At 36.3% G+C, this 13,629-nt stretch overlaps 1 protein-coding gene across 4 annotated transcripts; it reads right to left on the reverse strand.

Moving 5' to 3' along the window:
- Positions 1-223: 223 nt before the first annotated feature.
- LOC134254984 (uncharacterized) lies at positions 224-7,741 on the reverse strand. Of its 4 annotated transcripts, XM_062737525.1 has the most exons (3): positions 7,392-7,735; positions 4,898-5,352; positions 224-2,737 (listed from the first exon to the last, which is right to left on the reverse strand). In XM_062737525.1, exons 2-3 carry the CDS (start codon positions 5,340-5,342, stop codon positions 1,761-1,763), a joined length of 1,422 nt encoding a protein of 473 aa, XP_062593509.1. In that variant the 5' UTR covers positions 5,343-5,352; positions 7,392-7,735; the 3' UTR covers positions 224-1,760. The 4 variants fall into 4 exon arrangements, with proteins under 4 accessions (XP_062593509.1, XP_062593508.1, XP_062593507.1 ...); XM_062737524.1 differs by having other exon boundaries at positions 224-5,352; positions 7,392-7,741; XM_062737523.1 differs by having other exon boundaries at positions 224-7,269; positions 7,392-7,741.
- Between the last annotated feature and the right edge of the window lie 5,888 nt (positions 7,742-13,629).

Consider the following 13,629-nt stretch of genomic DNA (forward strand, 5'->3'; position numbering starts at 1 on the left):
GAGCTCGTCATGGATATAAGGATACTTTAGGGATGCGAGACAATTTTCATGTTGAATAGATTATCTTATTAACACTCAAAGGTTAATATATATTACGCCTATCTAATTTAATGAAGGTAAGACATTTAAAGTGTTTTATGTTCCTCTGTTATTATGCAAGACCGAAACCAAGTCAACTGAGCTAGTTTTTTGATGGATTAAAATTAAAATAACAACAGTAGTGAAAGTGAAAAAATGTCATTTATTGAAGTAAATGACGCAAAACAAAATATAAACATATTATAAGGGGGTCAGACAAGACTAGAACAAACTTTGAAAGAATACAAAAATCTTTGGTAACATATTATGCAATCTGACCCCCTAAAATTACATATATCATAAAGCAGGCACTGATATGCCTGTCATCAAAAAAGGGTGGGTTAAAAGAAAATAAACGCCAAACAAATAAATATGAATACTAATATAAGTACATATATAACAAATATAATATAAGACGGTGGAAGAAAGGGGGATGGATGGAGGGTTTTTCGATAAAAAAATTTCCTTGTAAATTTGTGTGGCTTTCTCCTTTGGTAAAAAATAAAACAATGGTCACGTGATTAGGAGAAGCCACGCTGATTGGCTGTAAATTAAGACAATGGTGTCATAGATTAAAATTAGGTAATTGATCCCGATCTAAATAGTTTTAAACGTGAAACAACTTTACAGTTACCAAATAAAACATGATACCTCAGAAATAAATTATAACAAATAAAACAATTATAGTTAATATAACTCTGTCACAAAAAGGATATTATTATTGTAATAATAATAACTTATTTATGTTCCTCTGTTATTATGCAAGACCGAAACCAAGTCAACTGAGCTAGTTTTTTGATGGATTAAAATTAAAATAACAACAGTAGTGAAAGTGAAAAAATGTCATTTATTGAAGTAAATGACGCAAAACAAAATATAAACATATTATAAGGGGGTCAGACAAGACTAGAACAAACTTTGAAAGAATACAAAAATCTTTGGTAACATTATGCAATCTGACCCCCTAAAATTACATATATCATAAAGCAGGCACTGATATGCCTGTCATCAAAAAAGGGTGGGTTAAAAGAAAATAAACGCCACAATCCAATTGCAAATTGGATCCACCCACCCAAGGCGACTTGGCAAGGCGCAATTTATAATTTGAGACGATTGTTTATAGTACATTTAACGTTCATGTCAAATAATAAATTAGAAAAGAAACGCATGAGTATCAAAAATGACAATATAATACAACCCTAGGTAATGAACAATAGTTCAATATAAAACATTTTGTTATTTGACATTGAGAGCATGTGGTGGCCAGCAAGGAAACTATATTCAATATGCCCTTTAAAAAATGACTATATCCTATGCCTATGACTATATACCTACGATGATATGTACAAATATAAAAAGACTGAAAAATATGTCAGCAGAAGACTTCTGAACTTACATGCTGAATAATAACTTTTAGGCAGCAGAAGACTTCTGAACTGCCGTGTATTCCTAAAAAATTATGGATAGGAACTGGGAATAAAATACAGCAGAAAACTTCTGAACTGTCTCCTATAATATGACTGATCCGAATATGAGCAGCAGACAACTTTCCTCTGCTCTTCAAAGTCTATGTGGTTATTTGTGACAGCAGAATACTTCTGAACTGTCTTAAAGTTTTAAAACCTATCGATATGGGGAACTAACACAGGGATATGCACTGAAATCTGAACTTGTACAATTAGCTATATATGAAAAGACTGAATACGGATGTAGTGTTTGAAAGCATCAGAATTCCACCTTCCAAGCTTCTGAATGACATTGTCTGAGAAACCAAGTGAGGCTGCATGTTTTGCTGCCCCAATTCTGAAACTGTGTCCCTTAAATTGATCTGGACTTAATCCAATAAACTGAATTGCTGCTTTGAGGTGTGAAGTAACAACCGAGTAAGTAATTGGCAAGCCATCCATGGTCTGGAACAGTGGACCGGATGAATGTTTATACAAGGCAAGGTATTTATACAATGCCTGAACGGGACAGTAAAGGGAATTGGGACAAGCTTGTAAGGAAATGATTATTGGGACATGATGTTTGTTTGTTTTATAATCTCTCATAACTATTTGAACTCCCTCTAATAGATTATTTTCTTGCTTGAATGTGATATCTGACCTTTGTAAAACACCATTTACAGCATTCATTGATTTTGCTGTTATCTCACCTAATCTGAGAAAAGCATGAAAAGCTAACAAGAAAAGTGCTCGCAACAGGAGTCTGAGTGAGTATTGAGACACAGTGTGTTCTAGAGCTACAATGAGTTTTTGTAAGATCGGTGCTGTGATAGGCAAGCGTGTGTCTCTTTTTGAGCCTACTGCCTGACACCCTTTAAGAATTTTCTTGGTCACAAAGGCTTGAGTAGGGTCTGGGATACTACATAATTTATGCATAAAACTGATAGCTGATATGTGGGAAAAAATTGTACTGGGTGAGTAATTTTGAAGAAATAGATGACCTATAAAGTTACAAACATCTGTCACAGACATTGGAAGAGAGATATGAGGGTTCCACGTAAGGAGCAAATTCCAACTTCGGCGATAAGCTTTAGAGGTTGATGATGACAGAGACGATTCTAGTAGTTTCAGGCAAACTGGATTCAAATTGTTAAGAGGTCCTTTGGAACTTCTGTCTGTACTGGACTGAGATGAGGAGCTATCTGGAAGGCTTCCTGCAATTTAAAGCGTGAAAGATGATCAGCCAGAGTATTTGACTTGCCTGCAATATGTTTCGCTCTAAAAAGGATGTTGTGGGAAAGTGCTGTTAGAACTAATCTGCGGATCAACTTCATAAGAATTTTGTCTTTACAAGTTTGTTTATTAATGGTGTGTACTATGGCCATGTTGTCAGTCATGAATAGGATCTTTTTGTTAGCTAAAGCAGGACCCCAAATTTCCAGTGCTAACACGATGGGAAACAGTTCTTTTATCGCTATCTGATATTGTGCTAAATCTAGAACTTCCTCCCAACTTAAAGCAAACCAACTGGTCCCCAAAACTGCTGCAAAACCTAATGAGCCTGAAGCATCAGTAAATAACATTTCTTTATCAGAAGACGACCAAACATCGGGAAGTATAACTGACCTGCCATTATAAGATTCTATAAAATGTGACCACATATGCAAGTCTGCCCTAGCCTCACATGTCAAGCGGATGTAATGATTAGGGTTAGAGACCCCACACGTTAAGTCAATGAGGCGCCGCAAAAAGGTTCGCCCTGGAACAACAACTAAACACGCAAAATTTAGCAAACCTATCAAAGATTGTAGGTCATGTAAAGTTATTTTCTTCCTACATTTTGCGGCTTGTAAACTGTCTCTGACTTTGTTAAGTTTAGCTTCAGGCAAACGACATAACAATGTATTAGAGTCAATCTCAATCCCATATATGGTTATAACAGTGGTGGGAGTAACTGTTTTTTCTTCTTTGATTGGTATGCCCGATTGTTCACAAATAGACAAGAACTTCTCTAAATCAGCTTGACATTTAGAGGAACCCTTTGGACCGATAAAGAAAAAATCATCCAACATATGAGACATTCCAGAGGCAGAAAATTTTTCGCACATTACCCAATGCAAACTGCTACTAAGACATTCAAAGATCTGACACGAACTACTTGCACCCATTGGTAGACACTTATCATGGTAGAACCTATTGTTCCAAGAAAATCCTAAGAGTTTGTAATCATCAGGATGAATTGGAATTATGCGGAAGGCATCCTGAATGTCTGTTTTAGCCATTAATGCGCCGTGACCAAATTCTCTAAGTAGGTCTGTTACAACATCTAAAGAGTCATACTTCACTTTTGAATTTTCCTCAGGTATCATAAAATTTACAGAGTTATGTTTTGGGAAAGAGAGATCATGGATTACACGGAATTTACCAGGTTCTGATTTAGGTACAACACCTAAAGGAGAAGAAACAAACTGGGGAAATGGTGGAGAGGGGAAGGGCCCAGCTATTCGCCCCGATTCTATACCACAATTAATAAATTCCTGAATAACAGAAGGATGTTCGAGTGCACTTCTATGATTCCTAGATATTGTTGAAACTGGCATGCCTTTACAGCCTAAGTGAAAACCATAGGTGAATCCATTTTTGATAACTGAGAGTTTGTCTTTGTCATAGCCTTGCAGAATTTCAAGTAGATTTTTTATTTTGATTGGAGTTGGGAGCTCTTGGTTGGGAATTCTGCATGCTGGATTTGGTTGAATCCGTGCATTTAGACTTGGGGTGGTATCCTTTACATTGCATGCAGGTGTGCCGAAAGGGGCAGGGGTTTTTACTACAACGTTCTCCTCTATTGTATTGGAAACAAAACCTAACTCGAAAGGGCTGGGTTTGATTGTTGGATTGTTTGACAGGGAAAGCTTTTGATAGTGTGGCTGCCTTCAGCCTTAACTCCTGAATAGGTTGTTGCCATGGTACATTAACACTCTCTTTAAGTTTCCTAAACTGCTCATCGTATGAGCGAAATGCATTGTCCCCATGAAGTTGTTGAATTTCTCTTACCATGTGCCCATATTTTAAAAGATTGGGGGCTTCAGCAGGGTATTTTTCTATGTAAACTGCCGAAAACACAAAGAATGCATCTGTCCATTGAGAGATAGATATGGGGCTTTTAAATTTTGGACTTTGGTGTAATTTGATGACCCCCGTGGAAATTGAAACACTCAAAGGTTCTTCTCTTGTATTTTGCAGGGATTGGAAATCAATGAATTCATTATTCCAAATTTTTGACTTAAGTTTGCTAGAAACTGAAGACCCAAGGGGAATGCCATCACTAACGATAGTAGATGAGTAAGGAAGATCAGAAGCCCTTGCTGGCTCACCTGCAAAAACTTGATCTAACAGAGTCCCCAAGACTGGTGTTGAACTTGACACACTGCTTGTTGGCTGCTGAGCTGAAGGTTGCTGAGCTGAAAGTTGCTGAGTTGAAGGTTGCTGAGCTGAAGGTTGTTGAGATGAAGGACCTGGTACTGAAGATGATTGTGGATCTGCTGTAGATTTTGGTAATGTTTCAGATGAATGAGAAGTAGCTGCTGGCACTGAAGGGGCCTCTTGAGGTTGAAGACTTAGTCCATTGTGTGCATGTGATTGCTTTAGAATAGTTGCAGCTAACTTGTCATAGTCAATATTTAAGATTTCATTTTGCGCAGGTGGTTCCACAGGTGGCAGTTGTAGTGGTGCGGCTTGAGTTACATCTGTGAATTGGATTGCCTTCCGCCTCTTGGTTGTTGTGGTAGTTGCGGACTTTTGTCCCCTCTTTGGAGGCATGGCTGTACACCTGAACAATAAAGTATAATGAAAGCAATTAAAAATTATTCAATGAAATAATTCTAAAATGTCCAAACAGCCCCAGCAGAACAACTTTATAAATTTTTACATACACATGTATATATTTATATATAGCATTAGATACATGTGACCATGGACACATTACAAATGTAAAAAATAAACAGCTTCAATACTGCAAAATATTAATTTTGATTAATGAGAGGGTAAGGGATAAACATTATATAAATGTTATTATCATACCCAATAATATAAATGCTGAAAATAGAACAACACCAAAGGAGAATTTAAAGCTAGTCTGACCCAATTTTAAGATATTATTTTTCAGCTAGTTAAACATAGTAGAAGATTACAAACTAATACAAAGACAAGAAGCTATCCTTCATAGAAATATTTTAGGTAGATGTTGCGTGTGGTCCCACAACAGTTGGATATGAATATATCCATTTACAGAAATATAGCTCAGTAAACAGTAATGTCATATGTGGATGATACACACGATTAAGACCAACATGAACAAATATTGAAATAAAGTGTGCTTGATCCTTCATAGAGGAAAAAGTGCATATGAAAATGAAATAGTTTATATCATATAAGCATGTTGTTGCGTATGGCCCCGCAACATTAAACTGTAACAAACAATCAATACATGTGCAGTCATAAAATGATAATGCGTATGGTCCCGCAACATCACCACATAATCAACTGCGAAATAGTGTACATGAAAACAGTTGTGTAACGTGTATGGCCCCACAATACAACAACCAAATAGGCATGTCTTAGGTGGTATGGTCCCGCACCAAAGGAAAATGCACATACAACAATACACTTGTACAAGATGAAGCGTATGGTCCCGCAACATCCAAAGTAAGCATTTCGTAATGTGTATGGTCCCACAATACAAAGAGAAGTTGCTTACAAAGTGTATATACAGGAGTAAATAAATGCCTACTTCAATCAAGTTTATCTATAAAGCTGAATTAAATTTACTCCAAAACAAACTAACTGACTAATCATCATCATGTATCAGTTATATAAGGCAACTACAGCAATAAAATTTAAAGTCTATGACATAAACAAATGCAATGCATGCACCCAATGACTTGTAAGTAAATCACCGAATATGGGGGTGAATTCTTAATCAACAGGACATATCAAGTAAATCACTGTTTATACTTAGTTATAATATTTTGCTATGTATATGTAAAGCAATTGAAACCAAGGTCAGACTAGCAAATTTAAGCAGAATGATACTGGCCTGAAATGTGCCTATGCTGTAAGATAGCTGAGCGAACACTTCGCCAAAACCGGTGCATAGAAGAGGTGGTCACAACATGGGATGACTGGGAGGGGCATCGGAGATGTACCCTATCCTGTCACAGAAATGTCAAATCTGTCCAGAAGCCTCTATGAGGCCAGAAATGCACACCGGAAATGTTTGAGCACTGTTCTCGGAGCATGATATTGATGGCGATGATGCGTTCGTTGAAGTCCGGTGACGAGGCCCAAGGTTGGCGGCGCAGAAGTTGACCCACAATAACTGTTTGTATGCCTATTCCGGAATGTAGATACGATGCTAAAGATAGAATGTCATGTACAATCACTTCATTGTTATGCAAAAGAATGTCGTTTTCCCCAATCTGCATAAAACACACGTGCGGCAATATATCAAAAGTCAAGAATTCTCTGGAACGAGCGATGCTCGAGATCCGTAGACCACCACGGGCCCGCACTGAAACACTGTAAAAATCCTGATGCAACTTTAAGTTCATTAAATCTGGATGCGAGTCCATATATCGCCGTAAACGAGTTACAAACGAATGTCCAAGTAAACAAATCCTGAGGAAATTCGGCTCTTCCATGTTGTGACACAAGTTCTCCCCAAACCGGTTCAAACCGGATCGCGCACCTTACGTAAACAAAAAAAGTCACTTAATATCGAAACGTATCAAAACTCTTATCCTGTGGAGAAATGTCTAGCAAATCACACTGAAAACTAAGCACAGCGAAGGTATAAAGGTGTTACCCTACCTAAGTTGCTTGAAACAAACTGGAAATACTTTTTTTCGATAAAAAATTTCCTTGTAAATTTATGTGGCTTTCTCCTTTGGTAAAAAATAAAACAATGGTCACGTGATTAGGAGAAGCCACGCTGATTGGCTGTAAATTAAGACAATGGTGTCATAGATTAAAATTAGGTAATTGATCCCGATCTAAATAGTTTTAAACATGAAACAACTTTACAATTACCAAATAAAACATGATACCTCAGAAATAAATTATAACAAATAAAACAATTATAGTTAATATAACTCTGTCACATAAAGGATATTATTATTGTAATAATAATAACTTATTTAAACGTTTACACTATACAATGTATATTACAATTTGACAAACGATACGCCTAAGACTTTTCAACCTTTGATACGACCCCTCTTTGTCATCAGTAGGCAAAGCCCGAGTCCGAGTTTGAGCTCGTTATACTAGAAATGTATATTATATGGAGTGTCAGGTCATTCATTGTTATCATTATAGACATGTTCGCCTCTATATCGCTGTGTTCGAGTTTCGATAGGGTGCGTTCAACTCGCGGTCGATTTTCATCTCTCTGTGTATTTTCTTGTAGGCTTCCGATAAATGATTTTGCTATTTCGAGGTACATGTATAAACGGCTGAAAACAACTTGTTGAGTTGAAATTTTGAAATACCTCTGATTTTACACATGGTAAGACATGCAACGAAATAAAGAATTTTGTCAAATTAGTAGAGGTGAGCCAGGCAATCAGTTTTCCCTACTTCCTTTTAGCCAAAATACGATTAAAAAAATAATTTAAGCACAGATGTGTCGAAATGGATTTAGATTCTGGATGCTGTTTTTTGTCCCTAATGCGTGGTTTAGATAATGAAAACAAGCAAAAAATTATATACCTTCGAGGAATCAAAGAAGTAAAGCCACGAAGGTGCAAAATCGGCCTACATTTTTTAGGAAATTTTAACTGAAGTAAAAGAGAAAAAACAATGATGAATATATTATCTACTAGTCTTGAGCTCAAAGGGTTCACGTCATATTTTTCATTTAATGGCGTCATAATTGAACAGTAAACGTCTTAACACGTGCATTTTGCTGATTTTTAGCAAAATCAACCATTTTTTTTTTTTTACATCTTTAAGTCCAAATTTGACCTTGGCCACACCCTACAAACAAAATAAAATTTATTTCATTAAAAAGAGGACAAAAAAGTAAATACATAGGGCATATTTTTATTTTGTTTGTCACGTGTGACCACATCGAAAACTTAACTTTTTTTCCATATCAATCCTCTGAAAACAGACCACCACAGCGGATTTTCGGGAATATCTCATGATAATACCAAAAATAATAATTTTTGTGCTTTTTACTTTAAAAATATATCAAAATGAATTGTTTAGTTTGAAATATATTGGATTTTGTGTTGTGGTAGGAAAAAGGAAAACGAAAACCATGTGCTTTACAAAATATTACAGCATGTAGTATTGTCGACTTCTTTTTACCCGTACCCTGGTTCAGACCCAAGACTTTTTCTTGACATGATTTGGATTCAATTTATTATATATATTTATAATATTTTCAAAAAATTAATGTATACTCTTTTTGTATTTCTTTGTGTGAATTCCTGTTTACAACTCGATCCCAATGCCTCGTCGCCATGGTCACTATGTAATCTAAGGGAGATTACTCGTGAAACATCCTACAACGGATAAAACTACAAGCAGAAAGGTCTAATAAATCAATTGAAATTAAATGTTTGGCGATTAAAATGCAAATAATTTCATGACATCTGCATCGCCAACATAACAAATTTTAAATTGGCTAAATAAAAAAAAAAGGAGCACACCAATTTGACATTCCTCTATATTTATAGTTGAAAACATTTCAAGAACCTAGACCTCATGATATGTGACAAATCATTGAACCTTCTGTACATGTATATGCGCCGATCTAGAGTGGGGGACTTCAGATTTAAAAGGTTTAAGCCAAAGGTGTTATTTTGTTTTTATTGAATAAATTAACGAACACATAATCAATTCTACATATATATAATTTACGAGAGGCAACCGTACAATGCATTAGGACATAAAAAAAATTGCTACCGTCACGAGTATGCATGTTATATATTTTTTTTCTCTCTCGAAAAAACGCTATTTTCACCAGGGATTAAAATGAATTTTTTTTTTTATTAATTTCATTCCTAAGTAATAATTATGATTTTAAAAAATAGTCTCTGTATCTTCTTTAGATGACAACTTGCTCTCAATTTTATCAACAGGTCGTTTTAAATAAAGGGGGTCAGGTTGGCAAAAAAATATAACTTATTCTTCAAAACCAAGAAAGTAGGAAGGATAACCACTTTCACCTTGGACCTTTCTTATTGTCAACTGTTTGAAACATAAAATATCCCAAATATATCATTGTAAAAATGTCTAATTCTTTTATTTTTTATAACACATTTAAAAAATGAATTGCATATAAATGAATTGATGCGAAACAGAAACTCAAGCAAGCAGATGCTTAATTATCAAAAGTACAAATATTCATGATTATATACATGTATATGTATTTTCAAATTTAAGATCAAAAGAATAATATGTGTCAAAATTTATATCACAACCCATATCAACCCTCGAACAATATTACTTCCTCGGACTCATACATATATGGTATTGGGGTCTGTTCACCCTATCAGTCTATTCACACAGAGTCCGTTCTCCTTCAAGCAATGTAAATATTTTATGTACAACGGTTACATTATCTTTGAAATTTAATATTGGGGGTCTCGGCTAGATATGTATACAGAATGTGATACAGATTTGACCATGGAGATATTTAATAATTAAAAATTCGGATGCGTTAATAAGCTGCTCAACATGTAAATTACTTTTTTACCCTTTTAGTTTTCATTAATTTCATATACTAGTATCCTGTTCGAATTCAAAGTCGGATGCGTAAAGGTCTGCTCAAATATAACTAATCTGTAAAAGAGTTTTTTTTTTTAAGTCTACTGCAGTACAATAGGGAACCCCCCTGTTTTCACGTATTTCTTAGTCATGTGATTGTTATATCGGGAGCAGTGATTTAATTAAAATACTTGTCAAGTAAAACTTATATGGAAATATTGAATACTTACATTTTGAAACTGATAACATAAATCCGCATATTCAGAAATTATTTTCAGGGGGGGGGGGGGGGGGCTCCACCCAGTCCAGAAAAATCCAACCAAGAAATTTCTTAACAAGCCCCCCCAAAAAAACTTAACTCGCTCAAACGTCAAAAACCTATTTCGTGGTGGTGGTGGTTGGGGGGGGGGGGGGGGGGGTTATTAACTGAAATCTTTCACTTTTCATACCCTTTAACACAAATTCGTGTTTACCGGGAAGGGGGGGGGGTCTGTGTTTCCCAAGGGGGGTCCAAGGTAACTTTTTTCTTGCTCCAGTATATACATTTAATAATCTTGCAAATTCCAGGGGAGGGGGTCCCCCCCCCCCCCCGACCACCCCTCTAGATTCGCGCATGAATTCGGGTAACAAGAATCATGTACAAATCTTACGAGGGATTACCGGTACGTCATATTATTTATAATTAATGCAGGCACTGATCCAGGAAAATTTTCAGGGGTGGGGAACCCTCATCGAAAAAAACAATTTTCCAACCTGGAAATTTCTTGACAAGCTTAAAAAGCGTGTGTTTGTGTGTGTGGGGGGGGGGGAGGGGGGAGTTAGTTTTTCACTTTCAAAGCTTCATACCTATGACTTTTACTACCAATTTCACATAAATCACATTTTCAACGAGTTATCTGCAGTCTTAGGGAGGGGTCTAAGGTCACTTTTAATTGGCTTTGTATATACATTTTTAGGTCACCTGAGTAAACTCAGGTGACCTATTGCTATCTGTTTTCGTCCGTCGTCGTTCGTCGTGCGTTAACATTTGAGTTTCTTCTCTGAAAGCACTGAACCAATTTCAACCAAATTTGGCATAAAGCATCTATGGGTGAGGGGAAACAAAAATTGTGAATTTCATGGTCCCTGCCCCCCCTGGGGCCTTGGGGTGGGGCAAAAACTATTAAAATTAGTGCAATCTTTAAAAATCTTCTTTACTCCTGGACATCAAGCAGTCAAACTGTTGGTATGATTGTAATCAGCATGGAGTCCTCTACCAAAATTGTGAAATTCATGGCCCCAGGGTCAGGGGTTCTAGTGCTAGGGCGGGGCTAAACAGGTTATATAGTGAAAATGCATTATTTCTTTGAAATTCTTCTTTTCTGCTCCTGGGCATTAAATAAACCAACAAAGTGCATAGGTAAGTTGAATAAGACTGCCTCTTCCCAAATTGTGAATTTAATGGCTCCAGGGTCAGGGGTTCTATTGCTAGGGCGGGGCTAAACAGGTTATATAGTGAAAATGCATAAACTCTTTGAAATTCTTCTTTTCTGTTTGTGGGCATTAAATAAACTAACCAAGTGCATAGTTATGTTGAATAAGACTGCCTCTTCTCAAATTGTGAATTTAATGGCCCCAGGGTCAGGGATTCTAGTGCTAGGGCGGGGCTAAACAGGTTATATAGTGAAAATGCATAAACTCTTTGAAATTCTTCTTCTCTGTTCATGGGCATTAAATAAACTAACCAAGTGCATAGCTATGTTAAATAAAGCTGCCTCTTTCAAAATTGTGAATTTCATGGCCCCAGGGTCAGGGGTTCTAGTGCTAGGGCAGGGCTATATAGATTATATAGTAAAAAATGAATTATTTCTTTGAAAATCTTCTTCTTTGCTCCTGAGTATTAAATAAACTAACCAAGTACATAGTTATGTTGAAGAAGGCTACTTCTACAAAAATTGTGAATTTCATGGCCCCTGGGTAGGGAGTTCTGGTGTAAGGGCAGGGCTTTATTGATTATATAGTGAAAATGAATAAATTCTTTAAAACTTCTTTTCTGCACCTGAGTATTTAACCAATGAACTATTTACATAGTTTTGAGGAGGAGGAGGAGGAAGGATGCCTCTTTAGATTTTTGAATTTCAGGGTCCCTGGGCTAAGGCTTTTTTGTGTTAGGGTTGGGCTCTAATGTTTATATAGTGAAAATGCATGAATTCTTTGAAAATCTTTACCTTTGTTGTTTGGTATAATGCAAATGATCTTAGTATATATTTATGAGAAAAAAACCTCCTTCTTCCAAAAATGGTTAATTTCCTGGCCCCTGGGACAGAGGTACTTTGGGGGGAGAGGGGATAAACATAGTTTGAAATAATTTAATGTTTTGAAATCTGCACTTTTGTATTAATCAACAGCATGATGAAATAATTTTTCCAAAATTTTGAAAGATGTGGCCCCAGGGTCAGTGGTTCCTGTGGGATGGGGAGCTCAACTGTGGACCCACCCTAACACAAGAGGCCCTGACCCAGGGGCCCTGAAATTCACTAAAAGTGGAAATGCATTTTCTCTTTGTTACTCTGATCTACCTTTGGGTATTAAGAAACCAAAATAAGCATGCTGAGTGTATAATCATGATAAGCAATGGTGCCTCTTTCAAAATTGTGAATTTCACGACCTCTAGTTTAAAACATGAATCAAATTCAATTGTTGGAAAGTTGTCGCATGATACTCAGGTGACCTACAAGGCCCATGGGCCTCTTGTTCAACTTTGCTAATTCCAGGGGAGGGAGGGTCTGGACAGAATTTCACTGATGCATGTACATAGAATTGCCCATGGTATTTGGTTAGACGGCAATAAATCTGGTACATATATATGGGACCTTTTATAAACAAACTCCTACATTATTCAACTGCATGTAAATGCATGTATGAAATCTTTCCAATGGTCTGTATTGATTGCATTATTCAATACTACGAGGTGATGTTTGTCCGTATGTTTTTTCTATCAGGAGACGGGATCCAAGAAGCATTCTTCTTAGTTCGGGCCTGCAGGAATTAAGAGCCATTCTCTGTTATGATTTGAAATTTTATATAGGAGCTGTGGCACGCATAGTCTCAGAATTTCTCCAAACTCTCTATGATAAAAGTCATTGATACCCTAAACTGAAATCAGGCAAAAATTGGTTGCTATGTTTTATAGTTACCATGGCAACATGTCTTAAAGTTCGAAAAATGGCATTTTTAAACATGTTTAGAGCCCCATAGTTAACATTTGCAGCAAAGCAAACAATTGGCAATGACTGTTTTCAAAAGTTGAAGGCCAGATGTCTCAAATGGATGATAAACATGCTTGATAAAT

Source organism: Saccostrea cucullata, unplaced genomic scaffold, assembly GCF_032062105.1.
Source record: "Saccostrea cucullata isolate Sc308-1 unplaced genomic scaffold, CSIRO_AGI_Scuc_v1 ctg4425, whole genome shotgun sequence".
Classification (NCBI taxonomy): Eukaryota; Metazoa; Mollusca; class Bivalvia; order Ostreida; family Ostreidae; genus Saccostrea; species Saccostrea cuccullata.